The sequence below is a fragment of the Meles meles genome, chromosome 13, assembly GCF_922984935.1.
Source record: "Meles meles chromosome 13, mMelMel3.1 paternal haplotype, whole genome shotgun sequence".
NCBI classification, from domain to species: domain Eukaryota; kingdom Metazoa; phylum Chordata; class Mammalia; order Carnivora; family Mustelidae; genus Meles; species Meles meles.
Window position 1 is genome coordinate 87,363,399 of NC_060078.1, and position 15,049 is coordinate 87,378,447.

At 64.6% G+C, this 15,049-nt stretch overlaps 1 protein-coding gene across 2 annotated transcripts in view; it reads left to right on the forward strand.

Moving 5' to 3' along the window:
• Positions 1-753: 753 nt before the first annotated feature.
• KNDC1 (kinase non-catalytic C-lobe domain containing 1) overlaps positions 754-15,049 on the forward strand; it is a 62,145-nt gene continuing 47,849 nt past the window's right edge. The window contains exons 1-3 of one of the 2 annotated variants that reach the window (XM_046027433.1): positions 754-1,025; positions 7,896-8,094; positions 8,731-8,789. In XM_046027433.1, coding sequence (XP_045883389.1) covers positions 939-1,025; positions 7,896-8,094; positions 8,731-8,789 — 345 coding nt within the window. In that variant the 5' untranslated portion in view covers positions 754-938. The remainder of the gene's footprint in view (positions 1,026-7,895; positions 8,095-8,730; positions 8,790-15,049) is intronic. The other variant, XM_046027432.1, reaches the window with a different exon arrangement.

Here is a 15,049-nt window from a genome sequence, read left to right on the forward strand (position 1 = left end):
GGGTAGGGGTGCTGCCCGGCCCTTTGGCAGGGTTGGGAGAGCACCCCGGGTGTTCAGACAACCATGGGCCCAGCCTGGGGCAAGGCTCACACCGGTGCTGAACCCAGTCCAGCCACTGGACCATAAACGGGGCGAGGAAGGGCTCATCAGGCGGCAGCAGGACCGCTGAACTGTGGGCAGGTGTCGTCTGGTGTTTGCGTCTCCTTTGCCCCAAGGCTGCCTGGCAAGGTCAGAATGAAACCCCAACTGTTGCTCCCTGCGTCCAGGAACCCTCGCTCCAGCGAGGAGGCGGGCCAGACCCCCGCTGCTCAGACGCGCCCTGCCCGGTCCCCGCCCGCTCCCGCTCCGCCCCCGCCCCCGCGCGCCTCTGCAGCCGCCACCCCCCCCCCCCCGCGAGGATTGCGGCAGCCCCGCCCCGGACGGCGGGGGAGGGACGGATGCGCCCCACGGAGCGTCCACGACCCACCCAGAGCGACCCCGGCAGCGCCCTCCGCAGTGCGCCGCGGCCCTCGGCCTCCGGGGACCCAGGTGGGCGCTCACCAGCCGCAGGGGGCGGGGGCGTCGCTCTGGACACCCGAGGGGCCCCGCCCCGAGCCGCTCCCGCCGCGCACCGGCCGCCGCCTCCGCGCCGCCTGCAGAGGGACCGCGGCCCCGGGAGCGCGCGGCGCCCGCCCAAGTGAGCCTGGCAGCGCGGGGACCCCCGGCCTCCCAGGCGCCCGGTCCCCCGCTCCGGTGACTGCGGCAGGCGCGCGGGCGGCTCGGCGGGGCGCGGGGGGCGGGCGCGTTGCCATGACTGCGGGGCGCGCGTAGCCGGAGCCGAGCCCGAGCCCCAGCGGAGCCGCAGCCGGAGCCGAGCCGAGCCGAGCCGCAGCCTGGGCCGCGCAGCAAGGCCGAGGCCCCCGCGCGGGTGTGTCCGAGGCGCCCGCGGGCTGCAGGCCATGGACGCGGCCGAGCTGTACGAGGAGGATGGCAAGGACCTGGCGGGCTACGACTTCGAGCCGCTCCCCACTCTGCCCGAGGACGAGGTGAGCCCGGCGCCCGCGGTGGGACCCGCTTCCCCGCCTTCCAGGCAGAGTCCGGGGAGGGCGCCCCCGCCCCCGCAGGCCCCTACCCCTGGCCCGGGTCCTGGCAGCCACTCTCAGCAGCCGCCCACCGGCCTTGGACATTCTCGCTCGAGAGGACAGGCCCCCTGGGACGCCCCCTGGGACGGCAGTGGGTGGTGGTCACTGAAGAAGTTGGTGCCTTGTGGGCTGGGGCGCCGGGGGCTCCTGACTGCAAGTGTTGGAAGGATGCGTGTGGTTTGGGGCGCCGTGAGGGGGAGGAGGTGGATCCTGTTTTCCTCCTTGCCAGCGCCCTGGGAGGCCAGTGGGAGGCACCAGCCAGCAGAGCCCAATCCAGCCCTCAGGTTCAGGAGCTGGGGTGGGGGTCCCGGAAGCCCCCAGGACAGAGGGCTGCTGCTTGCACACAGTGGGCAGCAGGGGCCTCCACTCCGGATCCTGAGTCGTGAGGCATCCCCTACCCAAGTCTCAGAGAGACCAGCAGCCTCCCTCACATGGAGCTTCCGGTCATTCACTGGACAGGTGCCCGCAGAACCCGTTTGCCTGCAGCTCTGGCTTCCCTGGTGCACCCCACAGGCTGTGGCTCGGGGTCAAACGAACAAGCCAGGTCCCTCCCTGGGATCGCCAGCCCCCAGAGGACGCAGCCACCCCCAGGAAGACCCAAGGCTCTGAGGTCTGGCTGGAGGGCCTTCCAAGCTTCCAGCAGGCGAGTGGCCTGGTCTCCAGGCTTCCGTGCTCACGGCTGAGGAATGCTGGCATCATGCAGCGCTCGTGGGAGGGGCTGCAGCCAGACGGTGCCGGGAAAGACCCTCCAGTGCCCGGCAGGCTGGTGCCAAGACTTAGACATGGCCTCCAGCCGCCTGGCGTGCATGAGGGGCTCCTAGGGGCCACGGCTGCAGTCTCCACGGTCTTCTTCTGCCCCCCACTCGGAGGAGAGCCGGCTGTGAGGACGGAGTTCACACCATGGGTAGCGCTGTCCTGGGTAACAGAGTGTGCCCCAGGGCACCGGTCGCCGGCCGGGGGAGGGCCGCTGCGGCTGAACCCGAGGGCTGCCGCTGCCTGTTCCCCCCCACACCCGCCATGGTGGCCTGGATTTGGTGACAGGCTGCAGAGAGGGAAGCAAGAGTGTGAATAAAACTTTGGGAATCTCTGTGGCTTTGAAAGAAAATGAAAGGCTGCACCCAGCCCACAGCCGTCGGACTCTCCCCCAGAGAACACATTTCAGCACGTCTGTTAGAAGACTGGCCTCCGTCACCATCCGAAGCAGGTGTAGAACGCAGCTCTTCCTGCAGACCCGTGCTGGGTCAGCCAACCCCCTGCGAGGGCCACTTGTGTGCCCCGTGCAGAGTCAGCGGCCCGTGCCCAGTGGACAGAACAGCAGAGCCAGGACCCAGACCCAAAGCCGGGCCCCCGCCCATGGTCGGCACTCCTATGTGCCCTGGTGCCTTCTCTGGGCTGGGGTTCCCTCGTGCCCCTCTGGGTCAGAGCAGCCCCCTAGCTGTGCACAGTGCATAGGGCTGAGGGGTTCCCCCGTCCTGTGACCGGGGCCTCCAGGTGAAGTGGGAGCCACTGTGTTAGGAGCGTCCACAGGGAGAGCTCAGCCGGGCCCTTCAACTTCTCGCACCTTTTCTGGGAGACAGAGGGACCATCTTTGGGCACGAACCCATAAAACAGGAAGCCGGTCGAGGCTCAAGCCTTGGAGCCTGACCGATGTCCTGTACCTGCGAACACACCTGGTTCGGACTTTGCACACGCTGAGCTCAGCGGGTGCCGGAGGTTTGACAGCTCCATCAGAGACACGTGACTATGCTGCTCCAGCCCTGTACAGCCGGGTTGCCTCTGGAAAGCTCCTGGGGGGGGGGGGGGGGGGGGACAGGCCGCATTGTCTCCCGGGGGGCCACGCTGGTGCAAGCCCTGGAGAGGGCAGGCTGGAGAAGACGCGGGGCAGCTCCCCACAGAGGGACGGCAGGTGTCAGACCCAGGACGCAGACAGAGGAATTCACGGTTCCACAGCTGACCACAGCGGACTGCACAGCAAGGCCAAGACACGGGACCCTATGCCCACCCCCGCCCCTGCCCAGGAGCCCCTCGGAATGTTTCTCTGGTTGTAACCTTGGAGAAAAGCCGAGTGGCCAGTAAACATGAAAAAATTCCACTTTGTTATCATCAAGGAATGCAGAAGACGCTGACGGCGTCTCTGCACAAGGCCGGTCCGCGAGGACAAACCCCAGGCAGCGGCCGCAGCGGCAGGGACCGGCGTGCGGGCGGACGCCCCCTTGCCAGAGTGACTGTGCATGGAGCAGCCTCTCCGGGAAGCAGCTTGGCGTCTGGTGGTGACGTGGAGGATGGCTGCTCCCTGCGTCCCGGCAGCTTCCTTCTGGGTGCAAGCCCTGGAGAATTCTCTGAGCTGGACACCCCCAGAGCACGTGGCGAATGGACCCAAGGTCCTGGAGGGTGTCGCCCGAGTGGCTTCCTGCTGGCCGTGTGGCTTCACTGGCACCAGCAGGGGACAGGGACGGGGGATCAGGAAGAGCAAAGGCTGGCGTGGTGGGAGTTGCCAGGCCTTCTGGAGGCCGGTGGTGCCCCTTTCAGGGGCCTTCAGGGGACAAGGACAGGAGCGGGCTCAGGGATGAAGATGGCGCACCGGTTTGGGCCCGGAAAGGAGCGTGTCTCCTGCTCCCTAGACTGCCCGGAGGTCTAAGGAGTCTAAGGTCTAAGGAGTATTCTCGTCCCTTCGAAGCTGGGTGAGCACCTTCCCGGCGTCTGTGGGCGCTGGGCCGGGCCCGGGGATTTGGAGGTGGACCCACGGCCCGGGGGTGCCCGTGAGGAAACAGATATTCCCGCGGAGCCCCGCTGGGTCCGCGTAAGGCCCTGGCTGGGCGGCGCCGGGCAGCAGACAAGCGGGAAGCCAAGGAGAGCGTCGTGGTGGGCGAAGTTTGGGGGGGGGCACTTTAGGGCCAGGGAAGGCCCCCAGCAGGGCACTCTGCAGAGCTCCCCGGGCCTGGGGCTCCGGCCCCTTGGAGGAAGCGAGTGTCCACAGCAGCTCTCGGCCGTGATCCGTGTCTCGTGGGGCAGTTCCTGTTAGGGTGCCGCGAGGTTGAAAACGTGAACCTCTAAGCGTACACGTGAGATCCTCAAGGGCAGTCCAGGGGTCCCTGGGGGGCCCTGCGGGGCACCCTGGCTCACGTGCCCTCTCTGACAAGGGGCAGTGGGGTGTCTTCGAGGCCCAGACTCTCCTGGGGGGCACACTCTGCCATAAGCAGACAAGGGTCCGCAGGTGGGAAGCCGGCCCTCGCCCCTGAGACCCAGGGACGGGCTGATGAGGGGTATCCTCCTCCGGGCCTGGGCGGGGCGGAGCTCGTGCCTGCAGGACCTCTAGGGAAGGACAACTCTCTTCCTGCCCCGCATGGAATGCGGCTTAGGCGACCCCCACCCTCAGGCCTACCTACATCCCACGCAAGTGGTACGTTCCTGGGGAACAGTGAGGGGGGGTTCCAGGACCCAGAAGGCTTGGTCTGCGCCCAGGATGTACAGCCACCAGAGGCTGCCCAGCAGTGACAAGGTCAGGCTGTGCTGGTGGTGGCAGGGGACAGCGGCAGTGTGGGAAGTCATGGTGCCTGCGACCTGCCCCGGGCCGTCATGGGTGCTGGGCACGGGGGTGCCCCACAGGTGGGGCTGCGGACGGGCACCGGTGGGCACCGAGACCAGCTTTACTGCTCACATGTCACCTGCTTCTGAAATGTCCGCCGCAAGCAGCGACGCTCTCGTCTGTGTCACCAGGGTCTGCATCCCGGGGCACGCGGGGCCCACCTGGCCGCGTGGCTCAGAGCCTCCGGGTCCGGAGATGGGCACGGGTGTGCAGGACGCCCACGCGGCTCTCGTCTGTGAGGGTGGCCAGGGGTAAGGGGCGTCCCCTGGGATTCTGGTGGAGATGGGCCGGGGCCCTGAGCAGACGACACAGGCTTCCTGCTCTCTCGTCCGTGTCCCGCCCGCCCACTGGCCGAGTTTCATCCCGTCCACCGTCCCAGAGCGGTGGACTCAGGCAAGGAAGGGTGGTTCTCCTGGGTGAACTGACGGAGGGGGTGTCAGGTCCCAGAGGACAGGTGACCAGGGAGTCCGTGGCTCACGATCCCCCAGCATGTGGTGAGACACCCCCCCCCAACCTTGGTGTGCCAGGAAACCCAATGGCAGATCTCAGCTCTGTCCCGGAACCATATATCAGCTGAATTGTGCCTTCCCGTCACAGCTGGGTTCTGGAGGGGCCGAGAGCATCTTGTCCATGAGTGGGGGCTTCGGCCACGAGCCGGAAGCAGTGACTCGGGACCCACCGGACAATCCACCTGTCCAGATGCCCCCACCACGAGCAGGCGCTGGGGGCTACAGGTCTTTTGGGGAGGAAGGGACGCCCCCTCACAGGGGCATCCTCCAGCTGGACGGGGGTTGGGGGGAGGACCCTTGAACAGGAGGTCATGCCACGGGCCGTGAGATGCCCCATGGGCACCCCTGACCTGGCCCCCTTCTCCGGGCAGCCCATCAGCAGCTGTGGGGGCCGGTGCAGCCGGCGCAGGCAGAGCCGCGGGCGTGAGCGCGGCCCTGCCGTGGGGACGGGCTCAGACGCAGTGTGGACCAGCACAGACCACGGGGTCTTTGGGCTGCCTGTGGTGTGGGGCCACGTGTGTGCAGGCGTGTCACGGTGCGCACACAGTCCCTGGACACCTTAGCGCGGCCCCACACGCACCATGGGGCTCTCCGGCGTCCTGGCGTCCCCAGGTGGTGCACAGTGACCCCTAGACTGGGCCAAATCAGAAAGACCTTTTGGGGCGCGTGGGTGCCTCAGTCGTTAGGCGGCTGCCTTTGGCTCAGGTCATGATCCCGGGGTTCTGGGATCGAGCCCCGCATTGGGCTCCCTGCTCAGCGGGGAGCCTGCTTCTCCCCCTACCTCTGCCCTGTTTGTTTCCGTCTCTCGCTGTCAAATAAATAAACAGAATCTTTTAAAAAAAAAAGGAAAGGGAAGACCTTTTATCCACGACCCTCGGGAACAGAGCAAGGAAACGGGAAAACTGAGATTTTCGGGTTTGCTCGCCGCCTCCGCACCCCAGTCGGCTTTATGCTCTCATTCTCCTTTTCAAACCGCGGACCACCTTCCTCACAGGGGCACGCGCTTCTGGAAGCCGGCCAGCGGCTCTCTGCTCTCGGAGCCGCATGAACCCCGTGGCCCTTCTTGAAGCAGCTTCTGACGGACTGTCCTTCCCTCCTCCGTCTCCCCCAGAAAGAGCTGGGAGGGCCTGGGGACTGGCGTGGAGGTCCGTGGTAACCCCGAGGAGGAGGCAGGCGGTGGCCTGTGCCAAGTCACGTGGGCAGAGGACCACCCAGTCCCGGCGTCCCCCTCCCATCACCCCACCCTGCTGAACCCAGAGGCTTAGCCGAGATGCCATGAGAGTCACCCTCTGATTTGGTTCCTTCCTGCCTGCCTGCCGCTCCTCATCCCCCTGGCCCGTGGTTGTGGGGATCCCTGTCCGCAATGCAGGTGGGAGAGATCCGACGGCTTGCGCTAGACTCTGCCCGACCAGACAGCTGGGCCGTGCGCACTCGGAGAGCAGTCCTGTGTGATGGGGGGGCGGGGCGGCGGAGGCCGGCGGTGGGAGGGAGCTCGGTCTTCCGCACCGTGGCCGCTCCCCTCCCTGCCCGGACCCCACCTGCGGGCGCCCTCCAGGCTCTGGCTCCCCACCCCCGCCGCGGGCCAGTGGAGCAGGGACACATGGGCACAGCGAGGTGACTGGGGCATCAAGCTTAGGGCCTGGAGGTCCGAGGTGTCTCGTGTGGGAGTGTGTGCACACACTCGGGGCACACATACGTGTGAGTGTGGGTGCACGTGGGCGAGCACACGGAGTGTGTGTGAGTCCGTGTGTGGGCGTCTGGGCGTGCACAACTGTGCATTTCTGCAAACCTGTGGCGGTGAGCGTGTGCGTGTGTCTGCATGTGCGTGAGGCTTGCGGCACGACCGCGGAGGGTGCAGGAATGCGTACGTGTGTGAGTTTATGCTCCTGCGACCGTGGGGGAGCTCTGTGTGTGTGTCCACGTGGTGGGTGCCGATGTGCCTGCCTGCCAGGGGAGCTGTGTGCACGCGTGACCCTGCGTCAGTGTGTGGTGTCAGGTGCACTCCTGCGTGTTGGTGACGCAGTCACCGCTGCCCTTGGTCACAGGGAGGCCTGGGGTCTGGCCCTGGGGAGGGACCACGGTGACGTCGGGTCCTCTGTGTGCCCTGCCCGAGCTAATGTCGGGGCCGCCGCTCAGCCGTCCTGTCCGCGTGTTACTGTGTGTCCCGGGTTCTGTGAACGCTCCCCCCACGCTGGCTGTACGAGCTTTCCCTGCACGAATGTGCTTCCGTGTCTCCCCCCGTGACTGCCCTGCCCATCAGCGTGCAACCCAAAGAAACGAAGGCCCCACATGCCCACTGAGCCCTGTGTGTGAGCCAGTGGGGTCGGGGTACAGGGCCCAGCTGGACATGGGGGCTGCGGGGAGGCCGTGATTTCTGGGACCGGGAGCTGGGTCCCGGCCCCCGGAGTAAACATCCCTCCCAGGAGCACACCGGTCATTCTGCCAAATGCTCTGTGGCTTCTGGCATCCGGGGACAGTGCAGAGGGTGACTCCCTGGGTGGTTTTTTTAAAGCCTTTGCCCACAGTCCTGTTTCTGACGTGAAGTGAAATTCCGCCGCGCGTTGTCTGCTTCCCGAGATTCAGCGCGGACGCCGTGGTGCCGGGCCCTTCCCAGGGAGGAGGGTCTGCTGTGCTCGGGCCTGTGCCCAGACCGGCCTCAGCCGCAGCCTGTCTTGGCAGGAGAACGTGTCCCTGGCCGACATCCTCTCGCTGCGGGACCGCGGCCTCAGTGAGCAGGAAGCGTGGGCCGTGTGCCTGGAGTGCAGCCTGTCCATGAGGAGCGTCGCCCACACGGCCATCTTCCAGACGCTGTGCATCACGCCGGACACGCTGGCCTTCAACACGAGCGGGAACGTGTGCTTCATGGAGCAGCTCAGTGGTGAGCCCGGGGCGGCGCTGGGGTGGCAGAATGTGCCTGCAGGGGGCCTGTGGACACAGGGTCCCGACCCGGGTCCCTGATTGCAGCGGCCACCGTGGTGGTGTCTCCAGCCCCAAGAACTCGCTGAGGGAGAAGGAGGTGGGAGGTCCCCGCAGGCCGTGTCACCCGGCTCCTGCAGGGGACCTGTGAGGGGCCCACATGCCCTGGAGAGCCTGGCGCACTGGCCCGCAGTGAATGGATGTGGGGCATGCAGCAGAGGGCAGGGGCCCTGCAGGAGCCCCACTGGCTGCCCAGCCTCCGGGACTCCCACGGCCCCTGCCCTGCTCCAGGAAGGGCCTGAGCAGACGGCCCGACCTTCCCCACCCCATGCCTTCAGCCCCTTTCTGGGAGCCGGGAAAGCCCTCTGCCTCCCCCTGGAAGCGTCCCGGGGGGCTTCCAGTGAACGTGTGTCTCCCCGTTGCACGGTTTCCTCTGACGCTCGACGCAGTCCCCAGGGACGCCGGGACAGAAGGAGGCGGGCGGCAGGACGGGGCCCCTGGGGAGCAGGAAGCAATGGCTCCTGGCCCTGGGCAGGCTTCGTCTTCACGGCGGGCCCTGCCCGTGTGCGACCCGAGGCCTTCTCTTTTCCTTCCCCAGATGACCCCGAGGGTGCCTTTGTTCCCCCGGAGTTCGATGTGACCGGGAACACCTTTGAGGTGGGTGGCAACGGCCGCTGGGGCCACAACCCCTCCAGGCGGGCTGCCGGCGCAAGGCTCACACGGGGAGGGCCGCTGCGGCGGGGACACCTCTGTGCAGGGCACGGGCGGGGGGCGGAGGCCGCCTTCGGAGCACCCCCCTTTGTCAGAGTCAGGGTCCCCGGCGGCAGCTTGGCGTTTGGACACTTGCTTGTCATTACTGCTGCCAAGTGCGTTTCCCGAGTGCGGACCTGACCCCGGGTAACATGTTGGAAGTCCTGGAGTTGCCAGGGGCGGCTGGCGGGGCATCGCGTTCCCCAGGAACGATTCGCGGGGTGGGCGGCGGCGCCCGGCAGGACACGTGGCCTGTGGGGGATCATTCCCGACCGTCCGCCTCGCTCGGGGCTGAGGTCGCCACCCCCGGGCACCCTGTGGCAGGCCGGGGAGCGTGGCAGGGGTGCCCAGAGTGGACCTCGCCGCGGACCTGCAGTCCGAGAGGGATGGAAGAGAACAACGCGTTGCGAACGTGTCGTTACAAACTCAAAAACCCCAGGAGACTCATTAGCTTAGTGACATTAGGTTAAATTTTAGGGTTGGCTCGTCCTGGGCTCAGTGTTTCTTTGTAATAAGCTGGCATAGCCCCGGCTCTCAAAGGCCCTGGTCCGTGCTTGGGGGGCGGGCAGGACCCCAGGGCCCTGGGTCACTGGTGCAGCCTCTCAGATCCTCCGGCCTCCGGGGCCAGAACCGGAGCCTGGGGCCTCGGCTTGTGGCGGTTCCCAGCCCTGGTCCGTGCACAAACTCCTTAGTTGACCTGCGCGTCCTTGTCCAGAGCCACCACAGAACCGAACTCCGGGAATAAGGAAGGTCCCCCGGGCCGCCCACCTCCGTGCCGCGGGGCTGGTCCCAAAAGCAGTGTTGCTGGGTGTGTGCTGGTTCCCACCTTCTAAGGAGAGTGTTGCTACGTGTTATCTTCTGGAACTTTCTCTCCCGTGCTTCTGGACGACACGTCTGAACCCAGCGGAGGGCCACAGGCAGCTCACGGCTCGTGGGGCGTTAGCGCCACTCTGCGCACCCTCAGTAGATCTGGGCGAGATTCCCTCCCGGGTGTGGACCCGCCACGGGACGGCCACGGGGCAGCCACGCAGCGGGGCAGGAGCTGTTCCACGGTGTCGAACACAGGCTGCCCTGCACGCTCTCCCGCCGGCAGGTGCCGCGGACCCCGTGTCGTCTCCGGTATCTGCCGCGGAGTCGGGGGTAAATGTCCCGTCTGCAGCCTTCACGCTGTCCCGGAGATGACCCGGTGGCCGAGAGCTTCTCTGGGTGCGGGTTATGCCTGCCTGTGTTGGAGGTTCGACCTGAGACAGACCCCCGCGAAACGCAGACCCGGGAGCTCACTTAAAAACAACAGTCAGCCGTTGCATGTTAACACATAGAACGGATTTTTATGACAATAGCAGTATTTTCCCCCAAAACACAGTGAGAAGAGTCGGGCTGTTTCAGACATCTGCCCACCCTTTAACCTCGTGTTCCGTGGAATCGAGCTGGGTTTTCACAGCCCCTCCACCCGCGGCGAGGTCCCCAAGGCGGTGTCCCTGGGGGGGCCTCTGGGAGGTCCGGGGTGCGCTGGGCTGGAAGGAGACGGAACATCTCTCTGGCGAGGTGAGGGTCGTCTGCTGCGGGGACCACACGGCCAAGAGGGCTGCTCGGAGGCTTTCTACGAGGGAGGAGGGCTCTCCAGTTCAATGGAGTCAAATTCACTCATGTTTTCCTTGTTAGTACTTTTGTACTTTAAGAGACTTTCTGAAACCTGAGTCTAGTGGAGGTTTGATGATATTTTCCACCAGGAATTTTGAATTTTGGCTCTTTGCAGTCGGACTGCTTGACGATGGTTTTCTCAGTAGTGTGTGGTAAGGACCCAGTTCCTCCCTTCCCATGTGGGTGCCCATTCCTGCGGGCGCTGGCCGTGGGCACGCACAAGACGGGCAGCAGGAAGCCCAGACCGAGCACCTCCCGGGGGGACACCCGCCCTGTCCTTCCTCGGAAATATTCTCACTATTCTTGGTCTTTATTCCTTTTTCTTTTTTTAAGATTTTATGTATTTATTTGACAGACGGAGATCACAAGTAGGCAGAGAGGCAGGCAGAGAGAGAGGAGGAACCGGGCTCCCCGCTGAGCAGAGAGCCCTATGTGGGGCTTGATCCCAGGACCCTGAGACCATGACCTGAGCCGAAGGCAGAGGCTTAACCCACTGAGCCACCCAGATGCCCCTCTTGGTCTTTATTCTTGCGCATAAATGTCGGAATGAGTTACCCAGTTCCGCGAGAAGCTCTGTTGGCATTTTGCTGGAGGGGCGCGCACTCTCCATCCCTCTGGGGAGAAGCGGTCTCTGTACCGCGTCTCCTGCATAAACCCCTTCACCTCCTCGCTCTTCAACACCCAGTGGCCCTGAGTAGGAGTCCGAATGCCTTTCATTAGTTGAGTCTCAGGGACTTGGAATTTTCCGCTCACATGCCGACGCGGTGGTCATCTCTGGTTTGTCGCCGGTCTGCAGAGCACAGTCCTGTAACATCTGAATCCTCCGTCCAGCCGTCGCGCTGAATCCGTGGACTGTTTCCCGGAACTTACAGGTTCTTCCGTCTTTCTCTCTGGCTGATCAGCTCAGCAGCTCGTGCGAAGGGTTTGCGTCCCGTTTCCACTCCCCGTCCCGCTGTCTGCCCCGGGAGCTGCGCCGCGGCCAGCAGTGTGGTGTGGGGGACGCGCCTCTTGTGTGGGGGCCCCAGGGCTCTGAAAGCAGCATCTCCCCGCACCCCACCCCCGGGCAGGGCGCTGTTGGCGGCACGAAGCCCTTCTGTGCCAGTCCTCTACCGTGGCCGCACCTCCGGCCTTAGGAAAGCGCTTCTGCATCCTTTGAAATGACCATTAAGATTTTTAATATTTACAAACTTATTTTCTTTTTTAAATTTATTTATTTGTCAGAGAGGGAGAGAAAGCACCAGCAGGGGGAGCAACCCAGAGAGAGGGAGAAGCAGGCTCCCCACGAGCAGGGCGGGGGCTCGATCCCAGGACCCTGCAATCCTGACCTGAGCCCCCCAGGCGCCCCGCATACTTGTTTTCGGACGTGAATTTCCTCCTTCCTTCTTAGAAAAACCTAAAGCGGCGGGAGCCTCATCCTCAGCGCACGGCACGTCCCATCCACAGACGCTTCCTCTGGCGTCTCTGGCCACGTCTGACCACGTCGGGGCGGGACCGTTCCAGGCCGGGCGAGCGCCCCGAGCGTCCCCTCCTCTGCCCACGACAGCTCATACGACTGCCCCGTCCCCGAGGTCCCGTCACCCTTACTCATCAGGACACCTGGGTCCTCGGAGGGAAGACTTTTGTGAGATTGGACCTGGAGTGATGGGATTGACGTTTGTTTTTCTCGTTGAGAGCTTTCTGGTCAACCGTTTCTGAAGTTGGCCCCTTTCTCCTTGTGTTCTTAGTGGTTGCCGCTTGGTCGCCTTGTCCCCTGTCACCGTGCTGTCTGTGGGACCTAAATTCCACCTCCTTGCCCCTGTCAGGCTCGCGGGGGGCGTTCCCTTGGTTAGTTTTTCAAAGACCCCACCTCGTGCCACACGGTCTCTCTGGACGTCTTTGTTTTCTTTTTCCACCGGTTTCTGCTGTCATCTGTCACTTTTTCCTTGTTTTGAGTTCGGCAAGTTCCCCCGACACCAGTCAGACACTCGGCTTCCTTTCCACATGAACGTTTCTCTCCGAGGCCGTGAGTCTCCCGCGAAACGCTGTGTCCTGCCCGCCGTGCCCGGCAGCACCGGTACCGCCTCCACTTGCCAGTGTTTTTTTACCCCCCCCCCGGGATTTCTTCAAGAAGGGGTTGAGTTTTCCCGACTTGTTATGGAGATGGAACGTGCCTGCAGAGACACACACGTCACAAGCCTGCAGCTCGACGAGCTTTCCCAGGCTGAGCAGCCCTGACCCGGCGTCAACGAAGAAAGAGAGCACGCGGGCTCCCTGCGGGGCGCGGGGCAGGCAGGCAGAGCACGGGCCCGCACTCCTGCCTGTGCCCGCGGCCGGGGCGGCTCCCAAGCCTTAAAAGCGTCTCTGCGGTGGTCCCACTACGAGTTGCCTTATTTCCCAGCGGGTGAAGTTCTCTGGTTTTCCACCCACGGAGCTGGCAAGTTCTCCTTACCCGACGCGCGCAAAGGGCCTGCCGGTGTGCACCGAAGCCTCGGGCCCAGGGTTTGCGTGCGTCCCCCCTCGGGCCGTGATCCCGGGGTCTCTGTCCTGCTCTTGGATCGGCTTCACTCTAGTGTCTGTTCCTGGGGCTGTTAGGACCCCCCAGGTGCTGCCTTCTGGAGACCCAGGACACGTGCCACGGACTTACCGTGTCTGCTCAGGTGCCCATTCCTGCCCGCAGCCCAGGGCCACGACCCCTGCCCACGAGGACCACGGTGGCAAATGTGTCTTCTTGGTGGCATTCCCAACAGCGTCAGCCCCCGCTGCTCGACTAGGAGACCTCTGGCCCTGGCCTCTGGGCCTCTGGACGGTGGCAGGAGTGCGGCCTGCCGGGCCGGGCCTCCTGGCCGTGTCAACACGGAGCCCACACCCTCACCCGCTGTCCTCCCCACCGAGAGGCAAAGACAGAGCCATTTTCCCGAATTCCGCACACAGAATCCCCCCGTGGCCCCGCCCCACCGCCCCACCACTGCTGGGACGATGCCTCAGGCTCCCCAGATCCCGAGCTGCATGGAAGCCAGCCCTCCTGGGACCATCCCCTGCACATCCCAACCCTTGCCCAGGATGCCTCAGAGACGGGCTCATTCCCAAAAGCTGAAACGATGACCATAGCCAGCCCTCAAGGCCTGCCCCAGGCCCTCATGGACTCCTCTGCACCTTGTCACCGCGAGCGTGTTCAGGCTCCAGGACAACATCGACACCCCCCACCCACCATGACTGTCCCTTGTCCACAGACGTGTGTGTCAGGCCTCACAGGGAACAGAACAGGTGGGCTCCTGCTCCGTGGGGGTCATGGTCCTCACAGGGGATGAACTTGACGTGGGCAGCGGGCTGGGTCCTGAGAGAGGAGAATGGGGTCTTTCAAGGAGATGACAGGGTCCTCGTCCAGCTCAAAAGTCCCTGGAGGCCATTCTGAGACTGATGTCCAGGGTGGAACCTGAAGTGTGAGTAGGGTTCGCCGGATCCAGACCAGGAAGCACTTGCCAAGACGGACAGGAGGGAACGTGCAAAGGCCTTGAGTGGCAGCGACGCCTGCCTTGGCGGTACATCAGGAGCAGTGGGGGGTTCCTTGGCGTCGCGCCAGACTCAGACGTGCAGTGACGGGGGTGGACGGACGTCAGGGGTGGGGGCCGGCGCGTGTGAGTGGGTCGAGGGGCGGACGACTAGATAGTCTGACGACTGGACAGAGGGCACCGTTGTCCCTGGAGGGAACAAAGCACAGACGCAGACGCAGACCCCCTCCCTTGCAGGAACAGAGCCCGGTTTTATGCTCAGGGCTGAGATGGGGGCGGGCGGTGCCCAGGGCAGGCACGCGGCTCTCACCCTGGCCGGACGCCCACTGGTGGTGGCTCAGAGGGTTCACGTTCCTTCCACCCCAAGCGTCAGCCACCAGCAGGTCCCTAAGACATGGCGTCTGCCCCGAGTCTGTGCCGCAGCTTGACTTCAGTTTGGCGCCCTCGGGAGGCCCCGGACACTGGCTGTGTGGGGGCCCAGGCAGGGGACCGGGGTGTGATCGGCAAGGTCGGTGTGTGAGAAGGGCGGGCAGGCTGCCCTCCACATGGGGACCAGGGCTGAGGGTCCAGTGTCTTCTGTGAGAGGTGGGGTAGTGGCCCAGGGGCCCTGGGCAAGCAGCAGGACATCAACAGGGACAGGTGTGGGAGGTCAGGGGGCAGGATTGCCCTGTCTGGATGACAAGTCTGTGGCCTGAGATCTAAGAGGCTCCGGTGGAAAATCATAGAACAAGAGACTCGAGAGTCCAGCTGGAAACGTACATCCCGGGAACAAGTAGCTTCTCTTCGTGTTGCTAATTGCCGGCCGGAGGTGAAGTGTTCCGTTTAGATTCCCAACGACTGTAGCAAGTCTGGAGTAAGTACAGCGGGAGGGCTGGATGGTGAAGCGCACCGCTTTTCCAGAGACGAGAAACCAAGACGCAAGACGAGGGGACAGGCCGTCCCTGCCTCTGGGCATCAGCGCAGCTCTCCGGAGACCTAACTGACCTCTGACACGCGTGGTTTGTGCACAGACTGACGATGGGAGACGCTTGTGTTTTG